At 47.7% G+C, this 17,191-nt stretch overlaps 1 protein-coding gene across 1 annotated transcript in view; it reads left to right on the top strand.

The window, feature by feature from the left end:
- Nucleotides 1-17,191, top strand: part of esr1 (estrogen receptor 1) — a 576,183-nt gene that overhangs the window by 451,884 nt on the left and 107,108 nt on the right. Inside the window, exon 5 of the mRNA XM_085977844.1 lies at nt 8,258-8,396. Coding sequence (XP_085833970.1) covers nt 8,258-8,396 — 139 coding nt within the window. The remainder of the gene's footprint in view (nt 1-8,257; nt 8,397-17,191) is intronic.

The following is a 17,191-nucleotide window of genomic DNA, read 5'->3' as shown; positions in this document are numbered from 1 at the left end:
CCTACCAGAAGCATGGGAGGCCTTTTTTTCCTTCCCCTCTTGGCATTAGAGGACCTGCAGCTCCATTCGCGAAATGACACACGTCACAACTGCAGAAGTTGCCATCAGAAATTTTATTTACAATAACCAACTGATGGCATTTTTAAAATAAACACAACATTTCACCCAAGTGACTACCCTTGTGACTATTAGTGCTTTATTTTCCTCTTACGCATGCTCCTATGCAGTGGTTCCCCTGTGGCATCAGCAGATGTGGAGGCCCCTTGCTCACTTTCCTGCTGCTCCTGTCTCGACACCTTTGGCGGGCGTCCTCTGGGATGGCGAGCCTGTGAGGGCTCGCCAGCAGTCTGCTGCTCCTGCGGATGTGCAGGGGTTGAGACCTCTATCTCCATTGGGTGTGTACTCCGGCGGGGCTCTGCCCGAGGGCTCTGCAGTGGCATGGAAGTGTGAGCGCTTGGAGAGGGGCCCCCACTTCCTTGAGGTCTGCCACCAACCTCCCTCTCATGGGCCAGGTCCCCCTCAGTGCCTGCAAGTGGCTTGAGAGCAGCTTGCTGCACATCAGGGGGGCCATGGGGACCCGTTTCTACAATGGCAGTCCTACTCAGAGGACCTGCAATGAAGGTCTGGTTTCTCTGTTCAATAGCTGACCATCGCTCCTCCAGAGATGTCAGTTTATTCTGAACACTCACCATGTTTTCAACACTCTAGCGACTTAGCTCCTCCATGGCCGTAGCCATCCTCTCCTCTACTGTAGCCATCCTTTTCATGGAGGTTGCCATCCTTTCCGTGGTGATGCGTTCATGCGCCAATGACTCCACAAAGGCTCTGCTCATGTTCGCTATGGACTCCTCCATTCGCTCCACACTCGCAGCGACCCTGGAGACAAAACCTGCCAGAGACTCCTGCATCTGTGCCTGGAGTTCCATCACCTCTGATCTTACGGATGGACCCAGAGGCAGAGGGTCGACATGCAGCTGAGCCGAGCTGGCAGAGTCCTGCGCCCTCCGACGAGGACTCTCCACTGCTGTCCCTGTCTCCACAATCTGCTGATGCTCACTTGTGAGCTGTGATACACCAGGTGACTACTCTATGTCCCGAAGGTCCCACCGAGGTGTGTGTCTGCGCTGGTGCTGGGTGCGCTTATTTCTGCTGACGCTGCACCCTCAGAGGTTGCAGATTCCTCTGAGGAGTCTGGCTGCTTAGGCTCTTCCTCCTGCACAGTGGGGACGGGGGCTCTCGATGGTCCTGTGGGGGAGTCAAGGAAAAAGTTAGAGATGTGATGCCAAGGTTACATGCACATTGCATTTTGCAGATGATCATAAGTCCATATGATGTAGCTTCAGAATCATTATCAGCGACTCATGCAATGCCAATGAGAGAGATGGAAAGCTATTCTGTCACCAGCTTGCGGGGATGTTCCTGCCTGTCCTTCCCCAACGTCCACATCTCAGTCAGCCCCGGCAATCTCCAGGACGTCTTCCTCCCAGGGGGTGAGCTGGGCTAATGAGGACGGCTCTCCTCCTGTCCTGGCTCGCTCTCTCCTGTTGTGAGCTCTCTTTTCCTGCAATGAGGGAGACAAGTGGAGGTTGAGTGAGAATGAAGGAGTGAGTGCAGAGATTGCATAGCATAGATACTTAGAAGGAGACAAAGATGGAGTGAGGTTGCAAGACCAAGGGCCCTCCCTGTGTGTTGTCAGTTGTGTTCAAAGCATCAGAGTGATAGTGAGTGTGAGGGCTGCATGGTGGCATAGTTCTGTTAATGTGAGCAGGCATAGTTCTGTTAATGTGAGCATAGAGAGAGAGGGAATGGGTAAAGGTGCATGGATGTGAGTGTCTAGTGGGATGTGCAGGAAGAGATTGCTAAAGCTGAGTGCTGGTGAGGAAAGGCAATGGGGATCAGATTGAGGGTGATGGAAACATCATACAGTACTTACTTTTCCAGTGCGAAGAAGGTCATGGAACCTTTTCCTGCAGTGCAACCACGTTCCTCGTGTTAGCCCCAAGGAGTTGACTTGACCTGCCACCTCTATCCACACAGCCTTGGTCTGGCTGGGAGGCCTCTTCCTCCCTGTAGAAGGGAAGAGGACCTCCCTGTGGGCCCTACCACCATCCAATAATGCCTGTAGTGAAGCCTCATCAAATTTGGGCACAGACCTGGCCCTCCCGCTGGCCGTTCCTCCTGCAGGCTCCTGTGCCATCTTAATGTGGAAGGTTGGAAGCCTGCAGAGGAAGCAAGGATTGCTGTGGACATTAAAAGCAGCAGCAATGATGACGTCATATTCTGTGACTTTCTGACTGGAAATACTCAATTGCCAAGGCTTCCCACACGCTGGAAATCAATTGGCCAATTGTGTTAAATTTGCATCAATCTCACAGACCCATTTACAATTGTGTCAGAATCACTAAATTCAGGGAAACCGCCAATTCCCCGCACCTGAACGAAAATCGACCCCATAGAGTACAAAAGCAAGGAAGTTATGACCCTTTATAAAACACTGGTTCGGCCTCAACTGGAGTATTGTGTCCAGTTGTGGGCACCGCACTTTAGGAAGGATGTGAAGGCCTTAGAGAGGGTGCAGAAAAGATTTACAAGAATGAGGAACTTCAGTTACATGGATAAACTGGAGAAGTTGGGGTTGTTCTCCTTAGAGCAGAGAAGGTTGAGAGGAGATTTGATGGCGGTGTTCAAAATCATGAGGGGTCAAGACAGAGTAGATAGAGAAACCGTTCCCATTGGTGGAAGGGTCGAGAACCAGAGGACGCAGTTTCAAGGTGATTGGCAAAAGAACCAAAGGCGACATGAGGAAAAACTTTGTTACGCAGCGAGTGGTTAGGATCTGGAATGCACTGTCTGAGAGGGTGGTGGAGGCAGATTCAATCATGGCTTTCTAAAGGGAGTTGGATAAGTACCTGAAGGAAAAAAAATTGCAGGGCTATGGGGAAAGGGCGGGGGAGTGGGACTAGCTGAAGTGCTCTTGCAGAGAGCTGGCATGGACTCAACAGGCCGAATGGCCTCCTTCTGTGCTGTAAACATTCTATAATTCTATGTTTCTATGTAGGAAGTGGTAAAGTGTTAAGTACAAAAATTCCTTTCAGGAGGAAGCAGGTAAAACTGTTTCATCGGATTTCAAAAGGTTTCCTCTGTCAGACTGGTGGATAGCTTGTGAATGAATAAAAATCTGCCAACCCTTTCTATCAAATATTCAGCGTGGAACCTCACACAAAGCGGTTCGAGAATCAGATGTAGAGATCTCCTCATCCTTGGCCCTCTCCGTTTTCTGGACTAGAAATTTGGGAATGCCACAAATCAGGCACTGAGGGCATTCTCTGACCCACATGCTCATCAAGTGAGATTCAAAGCCTTGCTGAATTTACTCTATGAAGTATACGACTTAGACCTCCATAGCTCTATGACATCGCCTGTCTCTGCCGCTGCCTCAGCCCATCTGCTGCTGAAACCCTCATCCATGCCTCAGATACCTCCAGCCCTGGCTATTCCAATGCTCTCCTGGACGGCCTCTCACCGTCCACCCTCTGTAAACTTCAGCTTATCCAAAGCTCTGCTGCCCATATCATAGCCCACACCAAGTCCCGTTCACCCATCACCCCTGTGCTCACTAACCGACATTGACTCCCAGTACACCAGTGCCTCGATTTTAAAATTCTGTCCATCGTGTTTAAATCTCTTTGTAGCCTTGCAATGCTTCATTTCTGTAACATCCAGTCCTGCAACCCTTTGAGATCTCATTCGTCCTCTGATTTTGTCCGTGTGCATCCCCTACTTCCTTCGCCCCACTTTTGGTGGCTGTGTCTTTAGCTGCCTAGGCCCTAAGCTCTGGAATTCCCTCCCTAAACCTTTGCCCCTCCACCTCTCTCGCCCCTTTTAATCGCCCCTTCTAATATCTCCTTCTTTGGCTCAGCTTCCATTTTTGTCTGATTACATTTCTGTGAAGCGTCTTGGGATTGTTTTTATAAATTAAAAGTGCTATTTAAATGTAGGTTAATGTTGTTGTACTTCCATAATACTAAGTGGTTTGGCTTTAATATTACCCTTAATAATTAATTGTTGCAAGAATATGTCATAGGTGCGATCCTTCTGTTTCATTCAGGCAATGGGCCACTTACAGCCGAACTTCCCAGTTGAAGACTACACTGTTTTTTAAAATTCATTCCTGGGATGTGGACGTCACTGGCAAGGCCAACATTTATTGCCTATCCCTAGATGCCCTTGAGAAGGTGGTGGTGAGCCACCTTCTTGAACTGCTGCAGTCCGTGTGGTGAAGGTAGTCCCACAGTGCTGTTAGGGAGTTCCAGGATTTTGACCCAACGACGATGAAGGAATGGCGATATTCTTCCAGGTCAGGATGGTATGTGACTTGGAGGGGAACTTGGAGGTGGTGGTGTTCCCATGCGCCTGCTGCCCTTGTCTTTCTAGGTGGAAGAGGTCGCGGGCTTGGGAGGTGCTGCCAAAGAAGCCTTGGCGAGTTGCTGCAAAGCATCTTGTAGATGGTACACACTGCAGCCACAGTGCGCCAGTGGTGAAGGGAATGAATGTTTAAGGTGGTGGATTCGGTGCCAATCAACCAGCCTGCTTTGTCCTGGACGGTGTCGAGCTTCTTGAGTGTTGTTGGAGCTGCACTCATCCAGGCAAGTGGAGAGTATTTCATCATTCTCCTGACTTGTGCCTTGTAGATAGTGGAAAGGCTTTGGGGAGTCGGGAGGTGAGTCACTCGCTGCAGAATACCTAGCCCCTGACCTGCTCTTGTTGCCACAGTATTTATGTGGCTGGTCCAGTTACATTTCTGGTTTCCCACATTACAACAGTGACTGCACTCCAAAAGTACTTAATTGGCTGTAAAGCGCTTTGAGAAGTCCAGTGGTTGTGAAAGGCGCTACATAAATGCAAGTCTTTCTTTTTTCTTTAATGGTGACCCCCAGGATGTTGATGGTGAGGAATTCGGCGATGGTAATGCCGTTGAATGTCAAGGGGTGGTGGTTAGACTCTCGCTTGTTGGAGCTAGTCATTGCCTGCTACTTGTGTCGCACGAATGTTACCTGCCACTTATCACCCCAAGCCTGAATGTCATCCAGGTCTTGCTGCATGCGGGCATGGACTGCTTCATTATCTGAGGAGTTGCGAATGGCACTGAACACTGTGCAGTCATTGGCGAACATCCCCATTTCTGACCTTATGTTGGAGGGAAGGTCATTGATGAAGCAGCTGAAGATGGTTGGGCCTAAGACACTGCCCTGAGGAACTCCCGCAGCGATGTCCTGGGGCTGTGATGATTGGCCTCCAACAACCACAACCATCTTCCTTTGTGCTAGGTATGACTCCAGCCAGTGGAGAGCTTTCCCCCTGATTCCCATTGACTTCAATTTTACGAGGGTTCCTTGATGCCACACTCGGTCAAATGCTGCCTTGATGTCAAGGGAAGTCACTCTCACCTCACTTCTGGAATTCAGCTCTTTTGTCCATGTTTGGACCAAGGCTGTAATGAGGTCTGGAGCCAAGTGGTCCTGGCGGAACCCAAACTGAGCATCAGTGAGTAGGTTATTGGTGAGTAAGTGCCGCTTGATAGCATTGTCGACAACACTTTCCATCACTTTGCTGATGATTGAGAGTAGACTGATGGGGCGTAATTGGACGGATTGGATTTGTCCTGCTTTTTGTGGACAGGACATACCTGGGCAGTTTTCCACATTGTCGGATAGATGCCAGTGTTGTAGCTGTACTGGAACAGCTTGGCTGGAGGCGCAGCTAGTTCTGGAGCACAAGTCTTCAGCATGACAGCCGGGATATTGTTGCTGCCCATAGCCTTCGCTGTATCCAGTGCGCTCAGCCGTTTCTTGATATCATGTGGAGTGAATCGAATTGGCTGAAGACTGGCTTCTGTGATGGTGGGGACCTCAGGAGGAGGCCGAGATGGATCATCCACTCGGCACTTCTGGCTGAAGATTGTTGCAAAAGCATCACCCTTGTCTTTTGCACTCATGTGCTGGGCTCTGCCATCATTGAGGATGGGGATATTCATGGAACCTTCTCCTCCTCCCGTTAGATGTTTAATTGTCCACCACCATTCACGACTGGATGTGGCAGGACTGCAGAGCTTTGATCTGATCCGTTGATTGTGGGATCGCTTAGCCCTGTCTATAGCATGCTGCTTCCACTGTTTAGCATGCATGTAGTCCTGTGTTGCAGCTTCCCCGGGTTGGCACCTCAGTTTTAGGTATGCCTGGTGCTGCTCCTGGCATGCTCTTCTACACTCCTTATTGAACCAGGGTTGGTCCCCTGGCTTGATGGTACTGGTAGAGTGAGGGATATACCAGGCCATGTGGTTACAGATTGTGGTGGAATACAATTCTGCTGCTGCTGATGGCCCACAGCGTCTCATGGATGCCCAGTTTTGAGCTGCTAGATCTGTTCTGAATCTATCACATTTAGCACAGTGGTAGTGCTACACAACACGATGGAGGGTGTTTCCTCAGTGTGAAGATGGGACTGCTAATAATGCTGTCATGGACAGATGCATCTGCGACAGGTAGATTGGTGAGGATGAAGTCAAGTAGGTTTTTCCCTCGTGTTGGTTCACTCACCACCTGCCGCAGGCCCAGTCTGGCAACTATGTCCTTCAGGACTTGGCCAGCTCGGTCAGTAGTGGTGCTACCGAGCCACTCTTGGTGATGGACAATGATGTCCCCCACCCAGAGTACATCTGTGCTCTTGCTACTCTCAGTGCTTCTTCCAAGTGGTGTTCAACATGGAGGAGTACTGATTCATCAGCTGAGGGAGGGCAGTAGGTGGTAATCAGCCGGAGGATTCGTTGCCCATGCTTGACCTGAAGCCATGTGTTTTATGGGGTCCGGAGTCAATGTTGAGGACTCCCAGGGCCACTCCCTCCCGACTGTATACCACAGTGCCACCACCCCTGGTGGGTCTGTCCTGCCAGTGGGACAGGACATACCCAGGGATGGTGATGGAGGAGTCTGGGATTTGGCTGAAAGGTATGATTCTGTTAGTGTGACTGTGTCGGGCTGTTGCTTGATTAGTCTGTGGGACAGCTCTCCCAATTTTGGCACAAGTCCCCAGATGTTGGTGAGGAAGACTTTGCAGGGTCGACTGGGCTGGGTATGCCCTTGCCGTGTCTGTAGCCGGTGCCTAGTTCGTTGCCGGGTGGTTCCTCCGGTTTTATTCTTATTGTTTTTCGTAGCCGTTTTGTTACAACTGCGTAGCTTGCTAGGCCATTTCAGAGGGCAGTTAAGAGTCAACCACATTGCTGTGGGTCTGGCGTCACATATAGGCCAGACTGGGTAAGGACGGCAGATTTCCATCCCTAAAGGACTGTGCCAATTTAGAAATAATGAACGAGGGCAAGGTGTTACATAAGTTAGGAACGCAGGAAGGAACATTAGGAACAGGAGTAGGCTATTTAGTCCCTCGAGCCTGTTCCGTCATTCAATTAGATCATGGCTGATCTGTACCTTAACTCCATTTATCCAACTTGGTTCTGTAACCCTTATTATCCTTGCCTAACAAAAATCTATCAATCTCAGTTTTTAAATTTTCAATTCATCCCCAGCCTCAACAGCTTTTTGGGGGCGAGAGTTCCAGATTTCCACCACCCTTTGTGTGAAGAAATGCTTCCTGACATCACCCCTGAATGGCCTGGCTCTAATTTTAAGGTTATGACCAATATTTCAAAGCTCTGGACCTCCTGCGCAGTCGGCTCACCGGCTTTTCAATGGGGAAAGCCGCACATGCGCGGTATTTTGAATGGGCCGCGCAGCCTCTTAAAGGGGCCACGCACCCACAAGGAATTATCGGGAACATTAGTTATGCCCCTTTGTTCTGGACTCCCCCCACCACAGGAAATAGTTTCTCTCTATCTACCCAATCAAATCCTTTAATCATCTTAAACACCTCACTTAGATCACTCCTTAATCTTCTATACTCAAGGGATTACAAGCCTAGTCTACGCAACCTGACCTTGAAATTTAACCCATTTTGCCAACAACATTTTAAGAACTTCTCCTTGTCTTAATACTGGAAATAAAAGGCGTTAAGGGGTTTGTTTTTTCATTTGATTGATGCTGTTGGCATGATTGCAATCTGTGCGTGCTTGCTCCAGGAGAATGGGCACAGTGCAGCGCCGTCAGCCTCTTGTATAATTAGCAGACTCGATATTCGCTATGTCTTGTTTTCACTGCATTTAGTGTATATGTATCACTAACACAGTCTTTTCCCCCCACTCCCCCAGGATTTGTGGATTTAACACTTCATGACCAGGTGCAACTGCTGGAATGCTGCTGGTTAGAAATTTTGATGATTGGCCTTGTCTGGCGCTCCATGGAACATCCGGGAAAGCTCATATTTGCTCCAGATCTGGTTTTGGACAGGTACTTCAAACTTAGCTCCTTGATTTGCACAGATGCGGTTTTGGACTCAGTACATCTTTAAGGTACACTGTTCAAGCACGATACGCTGAGCCAAAGTCCTGGCTTTCCTAATTACGCCTCCTAATTTCTGTTGATAAGCTGAAGAGCACAGAATGAAGAAACACATTTGGCTAAACTAAAGAGGTGGGTGGTGGTGGGGTTGGAATTATCACACGAAACATTCCAGAGTCAAATTCCTGCTGAGTGTGATAAGCATATGCAGCTGCATCATGCAGAAGTCCAACTTCTTGGTCTAGACAGTGGCTCTCATGTGTCAAATTTAAGTCTTAAAATGGACGACTAAGGACCAATATGGCTGGTGGGTTGAGCATGCTCATTCCGCACCGCCCGTCATTTGGTTAGGGCTCCTCCATAGGCGTCCAGGGTGCGAGCCTGAAATGGGTATTGGAGCCCTTTCAATATGCAAGTCGGGGTCTAGTGCCCATTTCAGGCCCCTAGTTGGGAAATTGGACCGCGAATGACAGCAGAAAGCCCCGTGCGTGCTGTGGTCAATTTCCGCAGGCGCTCAGCAGCCAAACCAGCGATCCGTAGACTTTTTTTTTAACTTACCTTATCGTGGTGCCAGGAAGAGCAGGAGTGCTCCTCCCAGCTCTGCATTAAAACCGGGAGCCGCTGTTAGCCCCCACTCACCCCCATCCTGTTTGCGCCACCCGAACTCCCCTGCGACCCTTGACCAGTGCCCAAGCTGGCCAATCTTGTGCCCCCTCCTGACTTGACCATGTGCTGCACTGAGAGCGCACTCCGGTTCGGACTCGATCCAATTTCTATGCCATAATGTTGGATCTATGCACCACTAGGGGACACCATTGCTTCTCCTCCTTGCAGTGAATTCCAGCTAGGATGTTGTGCTGCGATAACCGGCCCCCATTTAGTTGGAATTTTAACCGTCGCAATAAAACTGACATTTGTTTCTCAACCACTGGGAAAGGAATTTTAACACAGCCGCAGAGTATAAACACAAAACTCAACTCTTCCTCGTTCAGATTCAGATTCTTTCAAAAAAACTAGATTCAATGCTGTACAGTTGTTAACGTTTGTAGCTTTGTTTGTAATTCAGATGATGAAAGGCACAACTTGTTGTGATTGAGACATGGGATTGCTCGGAACTGAGCACTGACACACTCTGCTGACGCAATCGATGGGCTGGGTTTTCATTGAGGAGTCGGGTTCGAGGCGGGACTACAACTTTCGGGGTTGTAGTCCCGCCTCCATTGAGATGCGGCCAACCCACGCGATTTTAACTTGATTGACCATGTTGAGCCCGCCCAGCGAGCTCAGCAGGCCAATTAAGGGCCACCCGGCAACAGGTGATGTCACAAACTGAAATTTTATCTGTCAAGAGATTTTGACAGATGAAATATCAGCGTTTCACAGCTGTTTGAAGCTGCCAAACACTGACAGTCTTACTTCTAACCTGAGTCCTTCTCCACAGACTCAGTTAGAAATCTCTCCTGCACAGAAAGCTGCAGGCTGTCACTTTTGACAGTTCGCAGCCATTCGTCTTTCTGTGCCGGTGAGATGACGGACTCCCGGCACCTAAAGGAAGGAAAGCTGAAAAGGTAATTTAAACTTCTTTAATCACTTTAGACACACCAAACACATTTACCTTTGCACTCATGCACACATCACTCACCTGAACACCGACATCTCGACCCCTCCAAGTCCTTCAACCCGACGGCCTGACTCCTCTAACTTGACGCGGTTTGGAGCCATCGGGAATCCCACAGTTCAACCTTCAAAATAGGGATTAGGCTAAAAACTGCCTGTTAACAAGCAGTTAATTGGCACTAATCCCTTCCCGCCTCGGGTAGGTGGGTCCCAGTGCGGGGCGGGTACCCACCTCTGAAACTGGCATGGAGGCGGGTTGGGGGCGGGATGGTGTCGGGACCCCCAATTTCGGGATTTCAACCCCCCCCACACGCCTCCAATCCCGACTCCACGGCACAATGAAAATCCTGCCCGATGTCTCAGGAAGCTGTAAAATATAGCGTTGGTGATGGGATTTTGCTCAAATTGCAAAGAGGCAGCCTGGAAGCTAGTTTGGAAACATAGAAACATAGAAGATAAAAGCAGGCGTAGGCCATTTGGCCCCTCGAGCCTGCTCCGCCATTTAATGAGATCATGGCTGATCATCCAAATTCAGTACCCTGTCCCTGCTTTCTCCCCACATCCCTTGATCCCTTTAGCCTTAAGAAATATATCTAACTCGTTCTTGAATATATTTAATGAATTGGCCTCAACTGCCTTCTGTGGTAGAGAATTCCACAAGTTCACCACTCTCTGGGTGAAGAAATTCCTCCTCATCTCAGTCCTAAATGGCTTACCCCTTATCCTTAGCCTGTGACCCCTGGTTCTGGACTCCCCCGCCATCGGGAACATCCTTCCTGCATCTAGTCTGTCTACTCCTGTTAGAATTTTATAAGTTTCAATGAGATCCCCTCTCATTCTTCTAAACTCTAACGAATATAAGCCTAATCGACTCAATCTCTCCTCATACGTCATTCCTGCCATCCCAGGTATCAGTCTGGTGAATCTTCGCTGCACTCCCTCCATGGCAAGAACATCCTTCCTCAGATAAGGCAACCAAAACTGCACACAATACTCAAGATGTGGTCTCACCAAAGCCCTGTACAACTGCAGCAAGACATCCTTGTTCCTGTACTCAAACCTTCTCGCTACGAAGGCCAACATACCATTTGCCTTCTTAACCGCCTGCTGCACCTGCATGCTTACCTTCAGCGACTGGTGCACAAGGACATCCAGGTCTCATTGTACTTCCCCTTTTCCCAATCTATTGCCGTTCAGATAATAATCTGCCTTCCTGTTTTTGCCACCAAAGTGGATAACCTTGCATTTATCCACATTATACTGCATCTGCCATGCATCTGCCCAATCACCCAACCTGTCCAAATCATACTGGAGTTTCTCGGCATCCTCCTCACAGCACACACGCCCACCCAGCTTTGTGTCATCTGCAAACTTGGAGATATTACATCTAGTTCCTTTGTCTAGATCATCATTAATATATATTGTGAATAGCTGGGGTCCTAGCACCGATCCCTGCGGTACCACACTAGTCACTGCCTGCCACTCGGAAAAAGACCCATTTATTCCAACTCTTTGCTTCCTGTCTGCCAACCAGTTCTCTATCCAAGTCAGTACCTTACCCCAAATCCCGTGTGCTTTAACTTTGCACGCTAATCTCTTATGCGGGACCTTATCAAAAGCCTTCTGAAAGTCCAAATACACCACATCCACTGGTTCTCCCTTATCTATTCTACCAGTTACATCCTCAAAAAATTCCAGTAGATTAGTCAAGCATGATTTACCTTTTGTAAATCCATGTTGACTTTGTCCGATCCTGTCATTGTTTTCCAAGTGCTCTGCTATTACATCTTTTATAATGAACTCTAGCATTTTCCCCACTACCGATATCAGGCTTACCGGTCTATAATTACCCATTTTCTCTCTACCACCTTTTTTAAATAGTGGGGTTACATTAGCTACCCTCCGATCCATGGGAACTGTTCCAGAGTCTGTAGAATTTTGGAAGATGGCCAGCAATGCATCTACTATTTCTAGGGCCACTTCCTTAAGTACCCTAGGACGTAGATTATCAGGCCCTGGGGATTTATCGGCCTTCAATTCCGTCAATTTCCCTAACACCATTTCCCTACAAATACTGAAATCTGCATATTTTCAGACACCTCCAATAGTTTCCTGCTGTAACATAGAGTTGGAGTCTTGATGATGATGACTTTGAAAGTGAGGAAGCTGAATCATGTACAATCGTGAACAGTTCTGATCTCCATATTACAAAAAGGATATAGAAACAGTGGAAAATGTGAAAAAAAGATTTACAAGGCTGATACCAGAACTGAGAGGGAGTAACAACCAGGAAAGACAGGACAGGCTGGGGCTCCTTTCTCTAGAGAAGGCCGAGGGGTGACCTAATAGAGGTCTTTAAAATTATGAAGGGGTTTGATAGGGTAGACACAGAGAAGATGTTTCCACTTGTAGGGGAGTTCCAAACCAGGGGACATAAATATAAGATAGTCACTAATAAATTCAATAAGGAATTCAGGAGAAACTTCCTTACCCAGGGAGTGGTTAGAATGTGGAACTTGCTACCACATGGAGTGGTTGAGGTGAATAACATAGATGCATTTAAGGGGAAGCTAGCTAAGTACATGAGGGAGAAAGGAATAGAAGGATAGGCTGATAAGGTGAGATGAAGTAAGGTGGGTGGAGGCTCGTGTGGATCGTAAACACTAGCATGGACCAGTTGGGCCGAATAATCTGTTTCTGTGCTGTAAGTTCTATGTAATTCTATTTATTAACGGCAGTGGGCATCAGTGAGCAGAGGACATAGAGTGACAAAGTTCTGTTTCAGCTCCATACATTCGATACAATGCCAATGTAGTTCCTTCACGCCTAGTCAAGTACTGGCCAATCATCCTGTCCTCACTGACCTACATTAGCTTCCCCCCGCCCCCATGTGTTCAATTCTCTTTGTTCTTTCCCTGTTTTTATTCATTACGTTCTCATTATTATTTTCCACTTTTTACTCACCTGTCAACGTTAGCTTGGCTCACTGGTAGCACTCTTGCCTCTTGTCAGAAGGGTTCAAGCCCCACTCCAGAGACCTGAGCACTTAACCGAGGCCCATACCTCAGTGCATTACAGAGGGAGTGCTGCACTCTCAGAAGTGCTGTCCTTCAGATAGCTGTCTGCCTGCTCCAGGGGTCAGGTACTCATTAAAGATTCCATGGCACCGATGGAAGAAGACCAGTGGAGATCTCCTGGTGTCCTGAACAGTATTTCTCCTTCAACTAACGCCGCTAGAAAGAGATTTTCTGGTCATTCATCTCATTGCTGTTTTTGAGATCTTGCTGTGCCCTTTTACCTAATGAATTAAAAAGTGATTGATTGGATGCAAAGCGCTTCAAAATGTTTCTGAGAGGTGCGATAAGGAGATACATAAATGCAAGTCTTCCCTCCTTTATTATCCGTGTTTTTTCTCTTAATTTCTCATTATCCAATTTTTATATTTTTTTTGTACATACTGATTCTTTTAGTTTTAGCCTGACAGGCAGTCCGTAATGGTCAAGAGCAGCCAAGATGTCGAGTGGGAAGATTAAAATCAGTCCAAGGGAATTAAGGAGTGATGGGGGTAGGAGACTGAGCAGCAAGGAGAGTGTAGAGAGCGTATAACTTCATACATACGAACAATGACGGACAGGAAAAGACCTTTTGGTCCATCCAGCCGGTCCCACACAACTGCTATGCCTTGTGCATCACAATAAATACATTCCACACCTCACCTGTAATCATGTGATCTCCTGGGAGAGGCGAAAAACCAGGTAAAAACCCAGACCAATTTGGGAGAAATTCCTCTCCGACCCCCTTAGACGATTGAAACTTTCATGGTGGAAAAAGACTGTTAAATCATAATGGGGCAAGATGGTGGAAGAGTGCATGGCAAGAGAGGCAGGTGAAAGGATTACAGGCCGTATGGGCAGGAGGTTATGAGATTGAGGGAGGCAGACAATGGGCTCGAATTTCACAGGGCCGTGGAGGCGGGAATGGAGGCGTGTGGCGTGTTATAATTGCAAAAAGTGGCGGGCGGGCCCAAACCCACCTCCATCCCGCCTCCAAGCAATTTTCAATAAATCGTGTTTACTGCTCCCATTTCCGTCCCGCCTCCCAAGAGGTGGGATAGGCCCTAAAGGCCCTTAACAAGCACTAAATTGCCTCTATTATCCCATTTTGAAAGGCCTTGGTGATTTTAACCCTTTTCCGACGTGAAGCACACCTGCTCTGAAACACGACGGTGAAACCTGGCGGGAGCACAATTGGATTGCTGACTATTAGCTGCAGCTCCAACATTAAATAGGATATTTGATCAGCCATCATTTGCAGGTGGCAGGACTTTGTAGTCTCAGGTCTGGGGGAACTTTTAGAAGGCATAACCACAGCTGTGGAAGTTTGGAGCCTGACACCCATCTCCAGTGTGACCTCCTGGGAAACCCCCCTCGCCACCTTCACTGAGCGCTTCCTCAACTGAGGCATATACCAAGTAATCCTAAGCCCACAATGTAGAAGTCCCATTAGCGAAATGACACACACCACAACTGCAGCAGTAGCCATCAGATTTTTTATTTACAGTAACCATCTGATGGTTTTCTAACAATAAACATCAAATTTCACCCAAGTGACTACTCTTGTGACTATTTGTGCAGTATCTTTCTCTTACGCGTGCTCCTACGTGGTGCTTCCCCTGTGGCTTCAGCAGATGTGGAGGCCCCTTGCTCACTTTTTTGCTGCTCCTGTCTCGACACCTTTGGCAGGCGTCCTCTGGGGTTGCAAACCTGTGAGGACTCGCCAACAGTCTGCTGCTCCTGCGGCTGTGCAGGGGTTGAGACGCCGATCTCAGTTGGGTGTGGACTCTGGTGGGGCTCTGACCAAGGGCTCTGCAGTGGCATGGAAGTGTGAGCGCTTGGAGAGGAGCCCCCACTTCCTTGAGGTCTACCACCAACTTCCCTCTCATGGGTCAGGTCCCCCTCAGCGCTTGCAAGTGGCTTGAGAGCACTTTGCTGCATATCAGGGGGGCCATGGGGATCTGTATCTGCACTGGCAGTCCTACTCAAAAGGACTTGCATGAAGGTCTGGTTTCTCTGTTCAATAGATGACCATCGCTCCTCCAGAGATGTCATTCTATTCAGAACATAAGAATTACATAATAAGTAGGAGCAGGAGTAGGCCATACGGCCCCTCGGGCCTGCTCCGCCATTCAATAGGATCATGGCTGATCCGAACCTAGACTCACGTCCACTTCCCTGCCCGCTCCCCATAACCCCTAATTCCCTTATCAGCTAGGAAACTGTCTATCTCCGTTTTAAATTTATTTAATGTCGCAGCTTCCACAGCTCTCTGAGGTAGCAAATTCTATAGATTTACTACCCTCTGAGTGAAGAAGTTTCTCCTCATCTCAGTTTTGAAAGGGCAGCCCCTTATTCTAAGATTATGCCCCCTAGTTCTAGTCTCACCCATCAGTGGAAACATCCTCACCGCATCCACCCGATCAAGCCCCCTCACAATCTTATATGTTTCGATAAGATCGCCTCTCATTCTTCTGAATTCCAATGAGTAGAGGCCCAACCTACTCAACCTTTCCTCATAAGTCAACCCCCTCATCTCCAGAATCAACCGAGTGAACCTTCTCTGAACTGCCTCGAGAGCAAGTATATCTTTTCTTAAATATGGAAACCAAAACTGTACGCAGTATTCCAGGTGTGGCCTCACCAATACCCTGTATAACTGAAGCAAGACTTCCCTGCTTTTATACTCCATCCCTTTTGCAATAAAAGCCAAGATTCCATTGGCCTTCCTGATCACCTGCTGTACCTGCATACTAACCTTCTGTGTTTCATGTACCAGGACCCCCAGATCCCTTTGTACTGTAGCACTTTGCAGTTTCTCTCCATTTAGATAATAACTTGCTCTTTGATTTTTTCTGCCAAAGTGCATAACCTCACACTTTCCAACATTATATTCCATCTGCCAAATTTCTGCCCACTCACTTAGCCTGTCTATGTCCTTTTGCAGGTTTTTTATGTCCTCCTCACTCACTGCTTTCCCTCCCATCTTTGTATCGTCGGCAAACTTGGATATGTTGCACACGGTCCCTTCCTCCAAATCGTTAATATAGATTGTAAAGAGTTGGGGTCCCAGCAATGACCCCTGCGGAACACCACTCGTCACAATCTGCTAGGACATTACCTGAATCCAGAGAGTTCTGGAAAATTACCACTAATGCATCCGCAATCCCCACCGCCACTTCTCTCAAGACCCTAGGGTGTAAGCCATCAGGTCCAGGGGGTTTATTCGCCTTTAGTCCCATTATCTTACCGAGTACCACCTCCTTAGTGATTTTAATCGTGTTTAGCTCCTCCCCCCCTATAGCCCCCTGTTTGACCAGTGTTGGGATATTTTTAATGTCCTCTACTGTAAAGACTGATACAAAATATTTGTTCAGCATTTTTGCCATCTCCATGTTCCCCACCACTAATTTCCCGGTCTCGTCCTATAAGGGACCAACATTCACTTTAGCCACCCTTTTTCTTTTTATATAACTGTAGAAACTCTTGCTATCTGTTTTTATATCTTTTGCTAGTTTACTTTCATAATCTATCTTCCTTTTCTTAATTAATCTTTTAGTTATTCTTTGCTGGCTTTTAAATGCTTCCCAATCTTCTATCCTCCCACTAGATTTGGCTACTTTATATGCCCTTGTTTTCAGTCGGATACTATCCTTTATTACTTTACTTAGCCACGGATGGCTGTCTTTTCTTTTACGCCCCTTTTTCCTCAGTGGAATATATTTTTCTTGAAAGTTGTGAAATATCTCCTTGAATGTACACCACTGCTCTTGTACCGTCTTACACTTTAATCTATTTTCCCAGTCCACTTTAGTCAACTCTGCTCTCATACCTTCATAGTCTCCTTTATTTAAGCTTAGTACGCTGGTTTGAAATCCAACTCTCTCACCCTCCAACTGAATTTGGAATTCAACCATGTTATGGTCACTCATTCCAAGGGGATCCTTTACTAGGACATTTTTTATTAATCCTGTCTCATTACACAGGACCAGATCTAAGATTGCCTGCCCCCTGGTTGGTTCAGTAACATACTGCTCAAGGAACCCGTCCCTAATGCACTCTATGAACTCTTCC

Source organism: Somniosus microcephalus, chromosome 3, assembly GCF_052327205.1.
Source record: "Somniosus microcephalus isolate GS21.2 chromosome 3, FLI_Smic_1.0, whole genome shotgun sequence".
NCBI classification, from domain to species: domain Eukaryota; kingdom Metazoa; phylum Chordata; class Chondrichthyes; order Squaliformes; family Somniosidae; genus Somniosus; species Somniosus microcephalus.
Note: the sequence above shows the minus strand (reverse complement) of the source record. Positions and strands in the feature narration are given on the sequence as shown.